Consider the following 21,477-nt stretch of genomic DNA (forward strand, 5'->3'; position numbering starts at 1 on the left):
CGCTAGATGGCAGGCCAGAGGACTATAAATCAATGGGATTCATCCTCTGGGGAACTGATAGAATAAATAAATACAATGTTGTCAATCCATCCAACAGTCTGGACCAATATGGTGGAACATGCCATCCTTGGCTTTTTGGTGCCAGCTCGGCTAAAAATGAAGTTAATCAATAATGAAAATTATTTTGGATCTTAAATGTTGCATGTAATCAGGACCACAGGAGGGAAGCTTCTGTTCCAATGAAGGTAACGGTAATCATATTGAAACTAAACACGATTAAATACAACTGCTCTTGACACGTAACGACCCAACTAAATATAGTGCTATTGATTAGAGATATTTAAACATGATTCTGATCCTGTAACGTCTTTATTTGATTCTATTTCATTTTGTCAGCCAGGCTTGAGCTCATGGACCACCATGTTACACATAGATACCCCCACCCCCTACCCCTCCCCCACCACTTCTATTACCCGTCCCAACATCCTTCGCTGGCAGGTTACCATGGAAACAGGCTCAGTTTCCATCGCCTCCACAGTCATTTCCTGATTGTCTTTGGATCCCTGCATCTATCCGTCCCTCCCCCCTCTTCCATCGGCATCCTCCCCCACGCAGACACATTTTATGCAATATTTGACATTCTCGACACGCACATGAATGGTTTTACTGGTTTTACCAAATTTTTATATAGGAGGCAACAGAGATTTGAAAAGAGCCAAGAATAATTGTTTGTTTTCTAAATATTGTGAGGCAGATCTTCATCATCCTTGTATTACTGTCTTCCCTAAAATGTAGATAATAAATTGTGGATATTTCGAGAGAGATGCTGCATTCCACATACATAATATAATAATAAACATGTCAGGTTCTGTTCAGTGTTGCAGACACCAATATTTGTATTTCTTGCTTTCTCTGAAGGACAGCACCCTTGAAATGTGGCCTGATAGAGCCACAAATAAATGTACAACATATTCTTTCATAGATATATGAACTCACACTAAATTACTTCCTCTTGTGGTGAATCCTTCACTTCATTAAAGGTATGCATGTCATTTAACCTCCATTAGACACATCTTCATGAAGCCTCACAACATTTAAACATTTACCGCCCAAACCGGGTCAATTATGATTATGATTACCCAGAAATCGATGACTAAACACATAAAATCCTCAGTGTGCATGTGTGACCGGTGGAGACAGGAAGTAGGTTAGCCCAGATTTAAAATTCACTGAACACAGCAACTGCAAAGTGGACCACAGAAAGGTTCTTTGCCATCTCTTCCCCATATTGTTTATATTACTGATGGATTATTTTAGTAGTCTACTGCAATTACTGAATGATTATGAAACCATTTTATACTTCAACTAGCCGGCCTCTTCTGGATCTTCCTCTGACTTTATTTTATCAAACAGGCGGAATTGTTGCTTTTCTCTTTTCTGTATCAAAATCTGAAGATTTTGGAACTGTTGGTTAGATAAAACAAGCATTTTAAATATGTCCCCCTGTGCTCAGGGAACTTGTACTATTCAATATTACATGTTACATCCTTTACAATCAATTATTATGTTGAGTTTTCATCCCTGCTCATCAATGACATGGCTTCTTCATATTGGGATCATGAAACATTTTGCACGTTCAGGATCACCAAGAGTCTCAAATCTTGTAAAACCGAATGGTGGATTGGTAATAAATGTAGTTTCTATGACTGCTTTATGCTTTCTCGTGTCTATCGGGGGAGGGGGGGGGGGGGTTTGGCTGCAACTAGATCTGTGGCATCAATAATACAGTGATGATTAGTCTGACTGACCCCACTGCCTGCTGCTCTTGACCTCCAGCAACTACAGAAGCCATGACACTGAACTGTCCCCGCCACACTGCTGACTGAACAACAAGCCAACCTTCAGGCAGGTGTGACGGTAAAATGCAAAACCTGCTGTACCGCGTGCCGCGTCACACGGCATGTACAATACTTGAAGTGTCCCGGTGGCCTCGTCTCTTTCCCATTGAGCTGGTATGAATTAAACCATTTTTATTTGAAGGCGATCATTGTAAGGCTTTTTGCTTTAAAATCAGAAACAGTGGACATAAAGAGGAATAATGAGAGACAACAGGTGTGATAAAGGTCATCATTCAGGTTTCAGAGCACCTCGTCTGACCAGCGACAGCCCGCATCATCAACTGTGTTACATCATGTCTCATCCAACTGGCTCCCCTTTAACACAGAAAACAGACCACACACATGGAATATGTACACTGGTATCTTACAGTGGGTTCAAGCAGTGTGTAAGCTGTCACATCTCTGTAGAGATCACAATGAGACACACAAAGAGGCAATCATACAACCCTGTGCGCACACACACACACACACACACACACACACACACACACACACACACACACACACACACACACACACACACACAGTCAGGGCAGCACAGCACTGCAGCCAGTGGTTTTAAAAGGATGATCCGAGGCTCATGCAAAGAAAGGAGGGGTCCTGGTGGGTCTTTATATCCAGAGAGCAGCAGGAAGTTGTGTTTCATAGAGTTTCTGAGGTTCATCGGGTTATTTAGTTTCCTGTCCTGTCGATCACTTCCTACTTTAGTTCATCACCTCTTAGGATACAGGTGGAGGTGTGTGTTTGTGTCCCAGTTGTCGAAGTGTTTAAGAGGGTCACTGGCCAAAAGACAAAGAAGGAAGAGGAAATGGAGGAATAAAATAAATAACAATAATTTAAAAAAAGGAAATCCTCTTCGCTTTACTGCGCCGTCATGGGTGTGGCAGTGTGACATGCTGCCAAGGAGACATTGGAAGAGGAGGAAGTGATGGATTTTGGGGTCTGGCACCTGCAAAAAAAACAAGAAATTGCAGAAATTAAAAATCATAATATGGATACATAATCTCTGCCTATTTGATATGATTTAGATTTAAAAGGTTATTAAGATTATTCAGCAACATTGAGATCACATGCTGCAAATGAGAGATAAACCATCAGATTAGGATCGTCTAGAGAGGGCGTGGCTAATCCTGAATAATCCCATGTTGGGATGCATCGACTCTAAACCATTTACACTAATCAGATACAGGCCAGTAAAAGAAAGTTTTACACCTACACAAAGTCTTATTTTAATAGTGGAGGTATTTCAAGAATATTAGCTCTCTTTTTTAGGGTATAGTCTGACTGACACTGAACATAAAGTAATCAGAGTAAAGAAGAACCGATAACAATCGTCCGACATTCATCTTTTCATATAGCTTCTAAATTAGCTTTTTATTGGCTATATAACATTTTGGCAAAAATATCTCAAAGGTGATCATCAAACAGGTGTGTTGATGATGTGTACTGGAGCCGGATGTTTCACAGTTAAACATTGACATTTTGCCTTTTCAAAATTAAAGAACAAAAAAGATTAAAAAGAAAAAAATTATAACAAACTTTCATGAAGGAAATAGAAAAGAAAAAAAGGCAGAACAAAGTATTTGATGTGCTACAGGACAGTATGCGTGACGGGCCAATCCTAGAAGAGGATATGTGGGTGGCGTCCGGCTCGGGGAGGGTCAGGCTCACCAGGAGCGAGACTTGCGGACGCTTCTGTCCTTGGTGGGCGAGTTGTCCAGAGAGTGACTTTGGTTCCGCTCCGACTGCGCCGAGCCGTCCAGGGAGGCGGAGCTTGGAGGAGTCATGTCGAGCTCCAGAAACATGATGTTCTCAGCCTACACACACACACACACACACACACACACACACACACGATTGACTTAAAGTGAGCTGGCTGCAAAATCTCTTTTAGGAATAATCTTCCTATCACATACACGGCCTTGCGAGGTTTAAAAGTATATCTTTTTTAATCCTTTCTCTCCAGGTTAAATATTAAGGGGATCAAACTTTTTCTGTGCTGGCTCCTCTCGCTCCATTGTCTACAGATTAATATTTTGTAAAAAGTGATTATTGCTTTCCACATGCTGCCAATGTCCCATCATTGTCTTTTATTTTCTGAAAAATATAATAATGATTATTAGTTAGACAAGAGGCAAAAACACTTCATGCAATGATCAATTTAGAGATGTCGGGGCTGCTTCCATAACACGTCTTGTTTCAGACTAGCAGGAAACATCCAATAGAGGTGTTTCTTTCTGTTAGTGTTCGTAGATTTTAACCTCAATTCACTCAAAGTTAGCATTAAATAATGACTCATTTACATATTCAAACATAGAATTTCAGAAAACTTGTTAAACAAAAAAATTATTATCTTAATGTAAGTTGCCAACAGGGGGATTTTCATGGGGATATATATTTGTTATTTATTATTATGTTTTCCCTTTTCTCCTGCAGATGTGTAGAGTAACACTACATATATTAAAAGACTGATTTCTCATAGAAAGTGAGTCAGAAATCTAAGTTCAGTAGCACGTACATGCACAAAACTTTCCAGTTTCATTCCTCTCTATATTCTGAATATGTTTACTGTGGAGTTTTTTCATGTATCATTCAAAACCTGATGTATACAACATTTTGTTCCTCAAAACATGGTGAAAATTGACTGACTTGACTGATTTATGGAGTGATGAATAGAGATATCCAAAATGTCCTTAATAAACACTTTTGACTCAAAATTTTCAACAATATGAGACCACAATTTACTTACTGTCTTTTGGAAATGTGTGCAAATTAGCACATTTGATAAAACAATGTCTCATTTCAATATTTAAAGATACATTTTCAGAAAACTTGTCACACAAAAACTAATTATTATATACTGGTGAAGTTTCATAGTTTCATAGTGACATTTTGTTTATTCACCACAGTAGTCAGTTTCATCATGAGGACACACACACACACACCTACCCTATATCTGGAGTGAGCACCCATCGCTATGGCAACCCTGGCATACTGGCTGATTGGTCGTTTGTAACCAACTGCAGACGCCGGCCTTTTCTTCATCTGTGAGGATTTACTGAAGAGGGGAAGAGCTCGATGAGAAATCAATGTCAAAAAGGCCAAAAGCCATTTTCATGACGCAACGTTCCCTCCCGTTGTGAGTGACATGACATCACCTTTAGAGTCTGTTTAAAGGGAGTATTTTTGATTTAATAGCAGTGGAGAATGACAGGAGAGAAACAAGAGAAAAAGAGTGAGTGACACAGAGAGCAGGAAGGTCAAAAGGTCGTGCACCATGACTAAAATTTAACATATTTTTGAATCCATTATATGCACCTGATGGCTCCGATGGGAATAACATCCCAACGTCTAAAACCCACACTGACCTTTCAGCAGGAACAAGAGGCTGGAACTTCCATTGATCCTCCTCTGGGTCAAAGGTCAGTCTGTTCATGATCTTATTCTTCTCCTCTGGAGGGATGAAGTTCTCTATGATCAGATACCTGCAAGTGCAGAACACATAGGGTTTAAATATCTGTAGAGTTTAATAAAGTGCTTTTTTTCTTTTTTTTCTCTATTTGGACTGTTTCTTCTTGTCTAGGTTTATTTTTCTAGAGGTATAGAATAGTTGTTCTATTTTTTTATAATCAAAATGTATTTATTTGATTGCCGTCAGGTGGACTGGAGCCAGCGGCCCCTTGCACCTCTGTAACACAGCAGTGCTTCCGGCCTGGAGGCCCACTAGCGGGTGATGCTCATTGGTCAACACATCAGTCAATACCAACATTTGAAGAAGCAGATTTTCCTCTCCAGCTTCCTTTTGTGTCTAAGAATGTAAGTTGGACAAAGTCTAACACACATGTTCGCAGTAGTAACAAAAGAGAAACACGCAGTTCATTGCTCATTGTTGAGTTGTAGTTTTTACTGATTCAACAGAATGTTGTTTAAACTCATATTGTAGTCTTTGCATTTCACCGTTTCCTCCGTTAGTTGCACAGTATCTGCCGACTCACTTGAACTTGAGCTCTCTGGTGAGCTCGTTCTGAGTTTGTTCCAGCTCCTGTCGGCTCCTCACGTGCTCGTCGTTCACGTCCTGGATCTCCGCTTTGATGCACTGGAGCTTGGCGTACAGCTAGATGGAAAGAGAGAGAGAGAGAGAGAGAGACAAACGGAGCAGGTGAGGAGGAGGAGAGATGTTGCCCAGTGCAGCGGAATCGCTGATGAACTGGAGCTCGGTTGCCCGTAGCAACGGCACTGGAGGCACTGGTGTCTGGAGAAAAGGGCGTCCAATAGGAGCGCGGCAACACAGCAGCAGCCCCCCCCCCTCACCCCCTCCCTCCGGCTCATTGCTCCTCTTTCCCGCTGGGCTCCTGAACGTTCACACTTTTCATTATTCGACTGCAAAGGCTTTAAATGACTCTGAACTCGTTAGTCTGAAACATGACACTGCAGTTCAAGGTCATACTTTGAAGAAGAAGCTGATCGCTGAGGAGCAGTTGGCCACTCACTTTGGGGTGGGCAAATAAAATGGTTTGAAATTGGAATATAAATAAAAAATAACAATAAATAATGTGGCCCATAAAAAGAAATCCAGTGCCCAAAGGCATGATCAGATAAATACCTCTATGGGAATTAAACGATGTCTTGGCTGATGCTTTCCTTGGATTCAGACTTCTCTTTATATATAATAAAGAGTGTGTGTGTGTGGGGGGGGGGGGGGGGGTCCCGGATCCCTTGATTGACACATGAGACACCCTGAAAGCACCAACAGCTCTAAAGTAGCTCAACTAACAACTGCATTTCTAAATACTGCAATGTGCAGCAGGATTCGTTATTCAAATGTGTGTTTAGCCACGAAAGTATTCCTTGTTGTGATTTAATTATACTCCACACAGTAAGCGTGTTCAAATTCATTCGTTCACTTTCTAAATAGAGCACTGATGGTAAAGTTCACCTGGTGTCTTGACAACAAAGAAGACTATTCCTGCACAATAGTTATTTGTATGTTCTTTCATTCACTGTGATATCGATTGTGAAGAGCAGCAGGTTTGCCAGATGAGCAAAGAATTTCATTTAGTGTTTTTCTTCTATTTAAAAAAAAGTATACACAAGGTCTAGAAAACGTGTTTGTCGTATTTACATCCTTTTAAAACCTTTACAAAGCACATTTTCTTACTACCTTATTTCTCACATATTAACGGGACTTATTGGTTTACATCTATGTTTACTTGTCTTCTTCCTCAATGCCTTTGTCGCTGTATCATTGCTAATAAAAACAACACTGCTGGTGGTCAAACAACTCCACAGAGTGCCTGTAAAGTCCAAGAAAGGCTCCACGACCAACAGGAACGCTCTGAAACCAGAGTGAACACATCTCATGTTTATCCTCAGAGAGACAGCACAGGGCACATGGCACACGTTACGAGAGCTAAGAACATCACAGGGTCATGAATCACATTGTCACCCACACACACACACACACACACATGGGGTTGTTTGGGGTTAGTGCTGCTGGCCGTGCAGCGAGTCGAGCGGGGTGAGGGGTTCACAAGGTTGTGAGTGTTGTTTGAGGGATCTATTGGGAGATCCGAGGCCATTTGACGAGGAAGGGCGAACAGATTGAGAAGGTTAGTGTGAGAAGCGTGAAGAGGCCCGAGAGAGCGAGTGACGGAGGGATGGGGAAGGGCCCAGCAGAGAGGAGGGGACGGCAGGACAAACCTTGAGGTACTGAGAGAAAAGTGTGTGTCCGAACGGAGCATGTGTCCGAGGTAGGGGGCCATTAGGATCCGGGTCAGGGGTCAGGGGTCACAGAGGGGTAAAGAGGGATATACTGACATTAGGAAGGGGAATAAAAGGAAGGTGGAAATGTGTGTGTGTGTAAAATGTGTCTGTCCGTCTTCTGTGTTTAAAAGTGTGTGTATTTGCTGCATGTGTAAGTGAGCGTGTGTGGTCATATTCAGAATTTCACACTTAGATGTACGTATCTGTGCACCTTCTTGAGTTTCTTGGTCTTGGCCTCCACCTCCTGTTGCAGTGAAGTGAAGGTCTCTCTCAGCTCCACCGTCTCTTCGTCCCGCACCAACATCTGCTGCTGGATCTCCCTCTCGCTGCGTGTCTGAAAGCGTTTATTCAAGTGTCACTTTGTGCTGTTTGCGGTTGTTATTTTGTTAAACAGGTCAACCGTAACTCTAAAAGTTTGGCTCTTGAAAACTGCATCGTCACACTCACACAAACATTTTCTTTATTTAAAAATAAAAATACATATTTACTCCTTTAGGAGCAGGCTTAGAGCCTAAGTACGTGTTTGGCAGCTCTATCACAATAAAAGGAAAAGAATACTACAATATAATACAAATAAATACCCCTAAATAAATCCTCATTCTTTTATGGTTCCACTCACCATTATTTTTCAGGAGAATCTAGTCAAATGCAGTTTGTTGAATTTGAATTGAATTGCGTGCCTCATCTATGCAAATACACAGTTTTACCTGCTCAGCAATCTCGTGCCTTTTCCCCTCCAGCATCTTCTGCTGCTCGTTGGTGTGATCGATGATGTTCTTCCCACCGACCAGCAGCTTGCTCTCCATCGCCTGAGAAAAGCAACAAATAATATTTGGCTTTATATTTAGGAAGAAGAACCCATATCGTGTCGTTGGAGCAGCTACAGTGACTTCAAAGATGTGCCTTTAATTGTCTTTCTCAAGGTCGAACTGAGTTTATTTGGACACCGAACAGTTAGGTCTGTGTGTGTGTGTGTGTGTGTGTGTGTGTGTGTGTGTGTGTGTGTGTGTGTGTGTGTGTGTGTGTGTATATGTGTGTGTGTGTGTGTGTGTTGGAGCCGCAGTCTGTGCAGACATTGTGCTGACGAGGCGGACGGAGCTGGAAGTGGGCAGCTTACTGTCCACGATGACAACATCCCACAACAAGCTGAGCTCGGCTTAAAACTTCGAAGCGCTTCAGACATGAATCACGTTCAAAGTGTCCGATACCGACTCTGATGCAGACGATATATCGACAGCTATTCGATAGATTACTGTGATATTTTGTGGAGACATTGAGGATGAATCTCACTGACTTTGGGGATCTCCTGACTTTTCAACTAGCGCCACTAACAGGACTTAGTTGTGTTATTTTGTGACATATACCAGTGGGATGGCATTTAGCACAGAGCATTCATGCTTTCATCAGAGGAAGAAAAGAAAAAAAGGAGGGGAAAGAGAGAGAAAGGGGGCCCAAGAAGGGCAAACAGGGGCCACGGCCATTTTGTATTGGCCACATTCCAGTCTCAGGACTTTATACAAAAAGACAGTGTGTGTCAACGGCCTATACGTTCTTTATTACTGGCACACACACAAAAACACACTCTCAGACTCATGCAGAGAGTACAGTGGAGTCCTTCAGAGAGGATGCGTCTGCAGCAGGTCTTTACAGAAAGACTTTGTTTGGAGCTGTCTTTTGTGTATTGTGTGTGTGTGTGTGTGTGTGTGTGTGTGTGTGTGTGACTGCCTGGTTTGCTGCTCTTTGTGTTTTGTCATATTCTTTCAGCTTCATTAAAGGGCTTCATTCATGTAACCGGGTTTCACTCTCATGCATCCCCGGGTGGAGGGATACAAATCTTGTACACACAGGCTGTTATGACTTAAATGGAGAATTCGACACATTCACTCAAAGCTCATCAGGCACATCCATCATGCCTTTATCGTGGAGAAAATGCCAAGTCATACTTTTCACATCAGTAAACGATAACAACCTCTGAGTCTCACTGGGTTCATGGAACTATGTCAATAATCTAATTGCACCAATTCTGAAAATGCAGCTATACACCCAATTAAAATCAAGCTGCATTGTTTTGTTCCACGAAACATACCCCCCCCCCCCCTCCCCCGCTAGCATTGAGTTCAGACAAGCAAACAAAGAGCATTCTACTTCTACACTGACTTTTGGCTGAATGCTAAAGAGCTGCAATTTTTTGTTCATAAAACTGATGAAACAAAGGATCAAGTTGTTTCTTTTGCTCCTTTCATCACAGACTCTGAACAAATACGTTCCTGTCAGTTCCACCATTTCTTGTTGGAATGACGTAGTGCAGGATGATGATGCCACATTACCGAAAGAACAAAAGAATCGTTGTTTTATCTGAAGAACACATGCCATTGTTATTAAGTTGATAAATAAAGTAGTTAAACAGCTTTGATTTTACAAACACACAAACTATAATGTCTCTTTGACACAAAACTACAGCTTGACATTGAGCTCAGTTTATTTATTTCTTTTTATTTCAATCACGTAATTAAGGTTTTACAATTTATAATGTGTTCAACAGAACAACAACCGTGTTGCTTTCAGCCAACAATGGAGAAGTCCTTCAAGTGGTCAGAGAAATGGAAACTAATAAACTCCTCCTCTGCTGAGGAAGATCATGTAATGTGATAGAAAGCTCCAAACAGCTTCTGCATGTATGTGGTGAGATTGTTTTGTCATCAAGACATAAACTTTAAATCTCAAATGTAAAACTGCTTTGACTTCATGTCATGTTTGAGTTCACCGTCTAGAAGGAAATGAACTTACTCACGACGTCACAGGCTCCTAATCACGTTTTTAATGTTAAAGTAAAGCAGCTATTACAGAGGGGAGATGAAAAGAAGAGATGATAAAAGGTGGAGGAGGAGAAGGAGTAGGAGGATGATGAGGAAGAGGATGAGAAGGAGGAGCAACGACTCAGTGAGGAATCCAAATGACCTTCAATCACATGAGTGACGAGTCATAAGAGTCATTATTCTGTTTCCAGGCACCCATGCAGATGGTTATTTCACACACACACACACACACACACACACACACACACACACACACACACACACACACACACACACACACACACACACACACACACACACACACACACACACACACACACACACACACACACACAGGATGCCTGATGATCTCTTAAGGTCAAGAGCTTCAGTTTCTTCACAATGTGATTATGAACCTTCTGTGCTGGTTTCTCATAAACTCGATCAATAAAGCAGACGCTCCACCGCGCGGCGACGCCGTCACCTCCTCGTCTGTGCGGGTCACATGACCTCATGTTTACACGGCTCAGAAAGCCCCGGAGAAGCCTTTAGCGTAGCATCTTCTTGACGCAGGAGATCTGAGCTTGGTTAACATTGAGGAGCGGTTGGGTTTAGGCAACACAACGACTCGGTCAGAGGTCATGGCTGGATTTCAAATATGTACGCTGGAGACATAACTCTGGCAACGTGGCGTCATGTGACATCAAATTGGTCCAAGTCGCTCAACTTTTGGGTTTCACACAGGAAACGAACACTGGTCCCCTGAGTGAATGTCTTGGTTCATTGGTTTCATTCACCCTCCCACCCTCGGAGGGCGGACTCCGTCGCTCTTAACACTACGTCTGTTGCTCTGTGCGTCTAATAATGACGCGATTGTGTTTACATTGGCGTGAGCACTAACCTGGTGCGTCTAGACGCTAAAGATTTGACTTCTGCCGGTATTTGACGCCGTGGGGGTGAGACGAGGCTGGTGCAGGAGGTGCTCTCTCACACTGTAGTCAGTGGTGTGGATACATTTATAAAAATAACTTCTATAGATGTGACAAAAACCGTGTCTGTTGTCTTGGATTGGGCTGATTTTTGGAGCTTGATGTGCAGTTTGAGGCCACGACACCTGATTATAATTGTCTGAACAATCAACCACCTGGCTGTTATGTGGGTTCGGTTTGCTGAGCTTGTTTTAATAATTCTAGAATCTTTTTTTACATTCAATCGTACTGCAATAAAAGAGTAAACTTCACTGCAGAACCGACTATTTTGTCTGTATCTCAATTCTTTCATATTTGTTGTGCATGTCAGTCTCATGTTCTGGCATCGCGGAAAAGTTCAGAGCTTCTTTAACAAATTAAGAAAACGTTGCCAGAGTTGCATGCACAGTATGTTGGACTGGTTTCACGCTTGTGGTGTGCCGTATCGTCCCACAATCGGAAGTAGCCACAAGGCTTCATTGTTTCTCGTGTCTTTCGTGATTGTTGACGGTTTATAAATGCATCACACTTTTCCTGGAGGTTGAGTGTGCATATGTGTGTCAGCTGGCATATTTGTGAGCGCATGTATAATCTGCCCATAAGAGCGTGCTCAGAGACTCGGCTGCGACTGATCCCTTTCCTGATGGGAAAAGTGAGGAGAATGGAATTGTTGCATATAGAGCTGGCTCGACCGCTTCAGCCACACTCAAAGAAATAACTCATTGGATGAACTCAATTAAATTGTTGGCAGGTTTTCCATCCAATAATTACATGCAACTCCAACTCAAATTTAGCACATCAGTGCAATACAATGTAATTAAGTTAGTCCAACTCATTTGTATCAAATACATCTAAAATAAAATAACGATATTCATAAAATTAAATTAATTTGTGTTTGTCCAACTCAAAATATAAACTAACTAACTAACTAAGAAAATATGCAAACTCCACACAGAAGGAAAGCCCCAACCGGGAATTGAACCCACAGACCTCTGGCTTTGAGGCGATGGTGCTAGCCGCTACACCACCGTAGAGCCCTGAAAGTGTCTTCACCGTGTAAACAACTGATTTTCAGCTGGCGCATGCGCAAAGGGTAGTCCTCAATGAAACACATTTATTTTGAGTTAATATGCACACCATCTAACCTAAATAAATCTAATAAATGAAAGAATTCATACATTTTGTGTTCCACCCATGAAATATAAATATCTATTTTTGTAATTTGATTTATTTAAATGTATCAAACAATATTTAAATGTGTCACCTCGAAGAAGGGCTTGAATCGTTTTTGTGAGTGTAACCTAAATAAATCTAATAAATGAAAGTATTCATACATTTTGTGTTACACCCATTCAAAATAAATATCTTCGTTTTGTAATTGATTTATTTAAATGTATCAAACAATATTTAAATGTGTCACCTCTAAGAAGGGCTTGAATCGTTTTTTTGAGTGCAGCCAATCCCGGTGAGGCCAGAGGCCTGCCGGGAGGCGCCGTGTTGTAAATACAATGTGACGTCAACCGCTCTCGTGTGTGCAGCAGAGAGACAGGAAGCTCGCTGGGAAGAGACAGAGACATGCAAGCAGAAGAAAGGGCAATGTCAAAAGACACCGAGCATGGAAGACAGACGTAGGGAAAAAAGGGAAGAAATGTCAGGTTGTCTTTGAGAATCTGTTTCATTCTGTTTCATCAGTGCCAGTCGATGCAGAAACTACTTCAAGAATAAAATCTCATTGCCATTCACTCACTGTGAGCCATCTCCTGCATCCACCACACATACGAGGGAGGACCAGTAAGTGACCTGCAATCGATGGACCTCAATGAAAGACCAGAATGAACCCAGATGAACCTGAAAAATACTTTTCTATCCTACCAGAATGAAACAAGTCATATGTAAGATAATTTATTATGATGTTGTCTATTCAAATTAGCGATATAGCTATTTCTTCTACTTCTCACAACTACTTCGAGAAAATGCCACATTAACAAAGTGTTTTAGGAATGCAATGCTACATTGGTATAATTAGCATTAGCAGCATGGACTTTACACAGCTTGTAAATGACTACATTAATTATTAAAATGTTTAATAAATGATTTGTATATGCTATGAGTGTTTTTAACATGTTGTGTAATCAAAACAATATTGCCAATTAGTGGTCACCTGTGTAGGCTATAAAATATTATTGGACTCGCAGTGATTAAAGCTTGTTTGTCTCCACTGATCACATGACTGGATGCTCACACAGTTAATTCATCTATAATTCAGTGATTGTGGCTTCCATGCTGAAAGATGGAGAGCAGTGATGAGCTCTTTCTGTTCATTAGCAAACACACACACACACACACATACACATGTAGGCCAGCCTTTTTCCTCCTCTAATTACACAGGAAGTCTGCTTTATAAACAGGAAACAGTCATTCTATCCATGATGTGGTGCATGCATGTATGTGTGTGTGGGGCTGGGGGGAGAGGGGAGTTAAATACAATCAGCAGGCTTAAATGGACATCTACTGTATATTGTGGAAACCTGATATGTGTGTATGTGCATGCATGTGTGAGTTTGTGTGTTGTTGCTGACCAAGCATTCTGATTGGCTGAACTTCAGTTTACAGGATGCAGTAACCCCTTAATGCAATTTCCTCCTATGAAAAAAGCATTTTTAGTTAACATAGTATCCACAGTGGTAGCTATAATTGTTTTTCAGCTGAAGGATCTAATTATCTTATCGCTCCAGGCCGAGTTGCCCTCCTTCTGTTTGCTGTAAAGCGTGACTGTGGTCTATGTTTGGCTTTCTGCAAACAACATGAGATTCAAGATCAAAGATCACAAGAAATCAAAGAGGAAAGGCAGTGTTTCTCCTTTTTCTGTGCAGCTTGCCATGGAGGCATTTTAGATTTTCAATCTCAGTTTATTAGATTCACACGCATGAGAGCTGCTAATATAATTTCCTCTTTTTCTCCCCTGGGTACAAGCCATTCTCAGAAAATCCTAAACCAAGTAGAAGATGATGTAGGTTGACGGAAAGTAAAACTGCTTTCATAAATAACCTCTGACGTAAATGACACAGAGGAGAGTTAACTGGAATGAGAGAAAGAAAAAGAAAGTATGTTTCGGGGTCTACAGGAAGAAGAAGCGAGACGTTACAGTTACAGTCTAACTACAGTCTACAGTTACAGTGCTGACTGGCTCACAATAGCAACATGAGATAGACTTCACATATTTACCTGTTAGCTCAAAAGATGCCAAATTTAACAGAACAAAAACTGGAGCGTAAAGGTGGTAAAACATCATCTCGAGGGAGAGATTGTGATGTTGCTAAAATGTGTGGAAGATGTGAAATTGTGACGCATCTCTCAATTTTTTCACAAACAGCCTCTCGATTATTGTAAAACATAATCATCAGCCTAATCCATCGTTTTTAAACATTAAAATGGCTACTTTTACCAAAGTAAAGGATCTCAATAATTCTACATCCACCACTGCGTGTGAGTTAAACTCCAGCCGTGCAGACAACAGCTGAACAACAGTTGCAGCAACATTACAACACAGAGTCCACAGATGGAGCGCTGCACCTTGGAGGCCGTGAGCTCACAGCACCCTGCAGAAACACCAGCTGACCCAACACAGCTTCACAAGCTGCTTCCTGACCCACTTGCATGTGTGTGTGTTTCGGGGGGGGGGGGGTTTCAGGGCAGAGAAATAAATGGAACCCCCCAGGCCGGACGCTGTGATTGGTCAGCAAATATCGCTCTCAGCCAATCACAGGGAAGCAGAACTGGGACTGATTGAATAGAAATAGAATAGAAATGTTGCACTAGGTAAGTAAATGATGAAGTATTATGGACTACGGACCATATTGTTTAATACAGAATCATGTCATGTTAACATTTCACCAGTTATCTATTGAAATAAAAAAATTAAAAATACCCAGAACTTCTCTCAGCTTTGAAAAAATGTGTTTAGGAGTAATAGGTGGGATTTAAAAAGAAACGTTCAGAGCATGAACACTAGTGACATGAGCACTGAGATAAAGACTTCAAATGGACATGAAGGGATCTTTGTCCACATGTAATGATATTAAACTGACCTGTGAGCAACACATGTGGCATATGGTGATTCACTTCATCCCAACAGTGTGCTCTTTAAAAAACAGGCCTCTTCCCTTTAAAGGGTTGTGGTATTAAAAAATCTATATTGTCGCCAAAGGCGTTGAAGAGATCAAGACATGTGTTCGTACATCTCCATCAGCCTATGTGTGGCCCGCCTCCTCAAGCACATGTGTTCCAACTGAGGGTCTAAATCACAGATACATATTTGTATATACATTTTTAAACTAGCTAACTCTACTAGGTCCTAGTTTTTAAGTAATGCTACGATGTGGGATGACTTAGAATAAACTACCGTGAGAGTGTGTTCATGGTTATGAAGGAACATGTCACCCAGTGTAACGCTGGGCCCTCATAATGGACAACATTGATAGTTTTGGTGTTTTCATGAGATTTGTTGACCACCAGATTTTCATCTTAGAATAAACAAATTATCTTTGTATCTTCCTTGAAAAAACATTCCTTTGACCATATGCAGGTTTTCCTTCCATCAAAGGCAGGAAATACCAGTTGTCTTTAATCATCTTCCTCCTGGGGGAGGGGCGGTGGGGGGGGCGGGCTGATTTGTCAGCCACACAGTCAGCATCAAACCAAAAGGACTGAGCGGTGTAATCACAGATGATTTCACATGATTTAGCACCAAACAGCCTCAAGGCACTTTGAGGAATGCGTGACGGGAGGAAATATGAGCTGCAGAAAGGTACATGACAGCACTTAGTGTGAAGGGCATTGCATTTAGGATATACATTAGCTCGGTCTCGTGGGACTCTCCCAGCCCTCATACCTCCACGAAGAACCAAGAAGCGCTAAGTATTAAAAGATGAGGCAAGAGCTGGAGAGAGTGGACACAGCGTTCACCGTCGGATGGCATACGCGCGACACTCCAATGTTTTTGCCAATGTGATGAATTTTAGACCTTCTGTTTGAGAGGATTCATTTATTACATGAAAAATATGTATATATTTTCTGCACATGTAAAGACGTTTGTCTGCATAACAGTGAAACACGATTTATTGCATCTGAAATCAAATGATTTCGCTTACATTTGCCATCTTTGGATAAACTGTTCATCCATGTCAAAATACAAAATCTAATTTTATTTCGACCATTTTGCGCGATCAACCGATCAACGTTTCAATAAACCAGAACGTAACACAGCCCTCAATGCATGCTGTGTTTTAAGATAAGAGTTTCAAGTCTGGGCAACAAAAAAAAAGACTTTCAAAATTGTCTCTCACGTAATTTTTACGCTTGTGATTGGGCTGCGTGAGAAAAAGTGATTGTGCTGCGGTCCTAATGGGGAAGCTGTTATCATGAGGTTTCCAGTGCATCATGGAGCCATTATTCCAGGCCTGCCCATAATATCCTGAACACCAAAATTAGAAAAAACAATTAAACTCCACGGTGCAGTGCGATGTAGTTCCCGTTCATTTCACAATCTACAATTATTTTCTATGAGGTTTAATGTGTTTAGAAACAGATTTTAGAGTGTAACTTCTCTCTCTCTCTCTGTTGTTTTATCACCACCCACACCGGCGTTTTATTACCCATCACGCCTCCGCCTTGGGAGTCGTCACAAGCTCTCTGAGGGAAAAGTATGAATATATGCACAGAGCGTCGCCAAAGTGATAGCAGCAAAAGAGGAAACAACCTCAACCTGCCCACTGAAAATAGATGTTTCCTCCTTCATTTCCTCACAATAAGGCCTCTGCAGCTCCGTATGCTGACCCAGTAGAATCTCATGTGATGATCCAGGCTGCAGCTACAGTATTATGGCCTGTCGTCCCCAAGTCACTCTGCATGGCTGACTTATTGACTGGATATGGCCACGAATCAGAGCAAGTGCAATGCAGCCCTGACTCTGTCTTTGATTGCTTTATGTGTGTGAGTGTGTAGGGCAAAGGGAGAATTGACATTTTAAGCTACATTGGTCACCAGATCCTGTGTTTGTGTGAGCCATCTGACCAGACTGTGGGGGGAAAGAGATGCAGACACAGAAACACACAGTGCCAGTGGAACCACTGGGGATTTTGCAGGCGAACATCGTCTGTTTGTAATGTTGAGTTAAAATGGAGATTTAGCCAAAGGACCCAGGATGCGCCTCGCAAACGAGTTCCTACGTGGAGAGGGGCCACAAGTCTGGCTCTCTTTTCGTTATCTGGCTTTATTGAGCCAAATTAATACAGATAGCAGAGAGAGATATTCAAGCAGGTGGAATGGAAACAATAGGATCACATAAAACATACAGAATATGTATTAATATGTAATTTGACCATTGTGTGTCTCCAAAAAGTCTCCAAGCATGGAAGTACATTACTTAATACCTGGAGGGTCCCTTTAATGTAGAGAGCTTCTTTTTTACTAACACCTGATGTGTTCCACACACACGCACACACACACACACACATACACATATGTAATTGGATATGAAGCTCTTTGTTGTAATGTCCCTTAATAACAGATCATCAGATTATCACGCTATATAATCCCAAGGACCAGATGTCCTTAATCGGACTTCCTGGTTGGAGTGTGTGTAAAAGAGAGAGAGAGAGAGAGAGAGGGAGAAAAATGAAACCATGAGTCTTCTGGGTCTTCTGTGTCTTGATGACATGTGAGTCTGTGCGTGTTGATGTTGTGTTTGTCAAGAACGGATGAATGGAGCGACTGACCGACTCTCACCTTGTACTTGGCGGTCAGCTGTTCGGTGGCTTCCTGCTCCTTCCTCAGAACTCCCATCATCCTCTCCTTCTCTCCCAGGAGCCTCTGCTTCTCATCGGCCAACATGAATTGATCTTCTCTGATGTCCTGTTTTTCCCTCTCCAGCCGCTGCTCCTGCTTCACGTACTCCTCCGCCTCCTTCTCCACCGCCTCCTCCTCATCCTCCTCATCCTCCCCCTCCGTCCCTTCATCCCCGTCTCTCTCCCAGCCCTCGCCGTCCACCTGCTCCTTCTTCTGTTTGGTCCTCCACTTCCTGTGGTGGAGCTGAGCCCTGAGGCGAGCGATCTCCATCTGGAACTCGCGCAGCAGAGCATCTTTGGGATCCTCGTTCACTCTGGGCTGGTTCTGGATGTTCTTGGCCCGGTTGGCGTAGCGGAGGGTGGTGAGGGTCTCGTCGTAGTGCTGGGAGGCCGGACCTAAGGTGGCGACCATGACGGTCTTTGCATTCCCGCCCAAAGAGTCCTGCAACAGCCGAGTCAGTTTGGAGTCCCGGTACGGCACATGGCCGCTGCGCCCGTCGGCCAGCGCCGAGATCACGTTCCCCAGGGCCGACAAGGACAGGTTGATCTTGGCGGCCTCTTTCAGGCGCTCTCCCTGGACGCCTGTCTTGGCTTGGCGCTCGCTGCCAGCCAGATCCACCAGGTTGAGGCGGCCGACCCGGATGTGTTTCCTCCCGTCGGGTCCGGGCTGGCTGCACTCCACCGTGATCAGGAACAGGGCGTGGGACCGAGACGAGTGCTCGTTCATGTCCGTTGCCGCGACCGCCCTCGCCTGGTTGCCCATATTCATCACCTCCTCGATCTCCTTGATGCTCTTGCAAACGCACGACGTGAGGTCGCGCACGTACACCCCGGACTCTGGACTCTCCCGGAGCTCCAGGGGCCTGGCGTTGCCGTGGTTGGGGTCGAGGAGATCCAGAACCTCCTCCAGGTAGATCTCGAGGTAGGACGCCCGCACGAGGTACTGCCTATCGGACTGCGAGCGGGATATGTGTGTGAAGATGTGGTCGAAAGCGTTGGGGATCACACCCCGTTTCTGCGGGTCAAACCACGCACCCATCATGGTGTAAGTCTTCCCAGTTCCTGTTTGTCCGTACGCAAATATGGTACCATTGAACCCGGCGAGCACCGAATCGATCAGAGGCCGCACGCTCTCGTCGTACAGGTCTCCCTGTTTGGAGTTTGCGTCATAAACGGCATCGAATGTGAATGTTTTCTGAGGCTCGCTGGCTGGTGCTCGAGGGTTTCGGAGGATCACCTGTCCGAGCCGCAGGTCCATCTGCACGATGCTCCCCGCAGGCCCATTGGACTCCTCCTTCCGGTTCAAAGGACGGCATCGAACTACCACCTTCACCGACTCACTGCTCTTATTTTTCGACATGACCGGCTTCTGTTTCTCGTCGTAAAGGGACAATCTATATCGGCTAACTCAAAACTGGTAATGATGGCTTTAATCAGCCGCCTGTCTGTCTGTGAATTGTGGAACCATTGATTTGTGAAAATCATTAAAGACAAATTCAGTATGATTGTGGATCATATCATGAATAAAATAGCTGCAGTGCCAAATAACACAGCCTTAATTTAACCGACACAATTCGTGAAAGATGCCACTTCGTCTAATGGCTAATTCCCTTTCCTTATTGTCTGTATTATTAGCTCACAGATACACAGGCGGTCGGCAGGTCTCACGCGTTGGATCGACGCTTCATTGCAGATCTGCGTCCGGATTCACTCGGTGGAGAGAAAAAAAATTCAGCAATGCCAACAATAACAACAAAATTCAGATGTCCCACTCATATGGTCCTGGTCGATCCGCTACACCGCCGTCCCGCATCCTCCTGTGCGCCGCTCGCTGATGCTCCGAGGTGGGCTTGCGGCTCTCCGTCTGTGCGGAGAAACGGAGCTTCCCTTACTGTACGCAACAAACACACACACTCACACACACACGCACACAGAGAGAGACTCACACACATGCATACACACAGTCATTCAAATACCACACCCCACATCACTGCGGAGTGGAACAAAGGATCATGGGAAATGAAGTTTAGTTTGATAAAACTCTTTTTTCTCTCGTATGGACGTCTTGAGCTAAATGTAAATGTTGCCTAAATACATATTATGTATCTCTGGAAACTTTGGGCTCTCTTCCCATTTCTAAAAAATGTTTGGCCAATGTTTTAGGAGCTTTACTATATTTTGTCTCTGTGTACTTTTAAGATTTCTCATATTTAAAAGAGACACACTATTAGTTTAAATGTAGTGTTTTACATAATGCAAGCTATACTGTCAGCCTATATGGTATTTACAATAACCAGGTGTCATAATAAAACAAAATAGATTTTGAATGCTATTTTAATTGAATGAAAACTCAACAATTCATTTTTTACATTTGAGTAAAAAGTCGAATTCAGATGAACTGCAGAGAGAAAAGACACTCTGATGACGTAATCCATAGACACTTCTGTGAGCTCCTTCATATATAATGAATATCATTCTGACAGCCCTTTGATGTTGGGGATGTGTGCAAACTCTATAACTTCTGCAATCAAATAAAAGTGATTTTCATTTAATAATTAAGATCTCTCCAAAAACATTGAAAACGGCTGTAATGTTACGCCTAATTCCTAAATGGATCAAGTAAATTGTATTTTTACAGTATTTTTAAGAGCTTGGCTCTTCCAAGGTTCATTTCCAGGAGATGTTAAGTATACATTTAGTAAGAAATAAAAACTGTCAGATTTTAAAGCTTTAGTTTCCCAATAAGCATCATACAACGAACTGGGCCCCCAAAGCGACACATATGAAGGACGAGGGGACCGAATAAAAAATGAATCTTTACGAGGATTATTTAACAGTTTATTCATGACACAATAGCACCACCTGGAGAAATAAGTTTGGAATACACTATGAACTGCAGGTCATTGAAGGAGCCAGTAAATGAGGCCAAGGGATTCATGTGAGTAAACATGACAAGGAAACCCAGAAACCTTCTAAGAGGAGACACTTAGAAGGTTTCTGGGTGATTCCCATTCAAACTATCAACATGTCTCACATACCCGTTTGTAAAATGATGCTTTCAAAGTTGTGCATTAATGTTGATGTACGGTTGACTGACCTGAAAGTGCAAAGGCTCGACATGGGAAACTCAACACATCACACTCTTCCTCTAAAGCTAGAAGGGACGTCATACGTCACCAACACGTGTTTAATCTGGCTGCCCAAGTAT

General features: G+C 42.7%; 1 protein-coding gene across 1 annotated transcript; it reads right to left on the reverse strand.

The window, feature by feature from the left end:
- Positions 1-656: 656 nt before the first annotated feature.
- Positions 657-20,146, reverse strand: LOC130202928 (kinesin-like protein KIF3C). The gene is made up of 8 exons (XM_056428822.1): positions 18,211-20,146; positions 8,369-8,470; positions 7,873-7,995; positions 5,894-6,012; positions 5,267-5,383; positions 4,848-4,956; positions 3,570-3,715; positions 657-2,847 (listed from the first exon to the last, which is right to left on the reverse strand). Exons 1-8 carry the CDS (start codon positions 19,627-19,629, stop codon positions 2,760-2,762), a joined length of 2,223 nt encoding a protein of 740 aa, XP_056284797.1. The 5' UTR covers positions 19,630-20,146; the 3' UTR covers positions 657-2,759.
- Positions 20,147-21,477: the final 1,331 nt, after the last annotated feature.

The sequence above is a fragment of the Pseudoliparis swirei genome, chromosome 12 (assembly GCF_029220125.1).
Source record: "Pseudoliparis swirei isolate HS2019 ecotype Mariana Trench chromosome 12, NWPU_hadal_v1, whole genome shotgun sequence".
Classification (NCBI taxonomy): domain Eukaryota; kingdom Metazoa; phylum Chordata; class Actinopteri; order Perciformes; family Liparidae; genus Pseudoliparis; species Pseudoliparis swirei.

Coding starts and splice junctions, on each gene's coding strand:
- LOC130202928 (XM_056428822.1), bottom strand. CDS start 19,629: ATGTCGAAAAATAAGAGCAGTGAGTCGGTGAAGGTGGTAGTTCGATGC. Junction 7,996..8,368: donor GGCACGAGATTGCTGAGCAG/GTAAAACTGTGT, acceptor AAACGCTTTCAG/ACACGCAGCGAGAGGGAGAT. Junction 4,957..5,266: donor CCTCTTGTTCCTGCTGAAAG/GTCAGTGTGGGT, acceptor TCCCCTCTTCAG/TAAATCCTCACAGATGAAGA.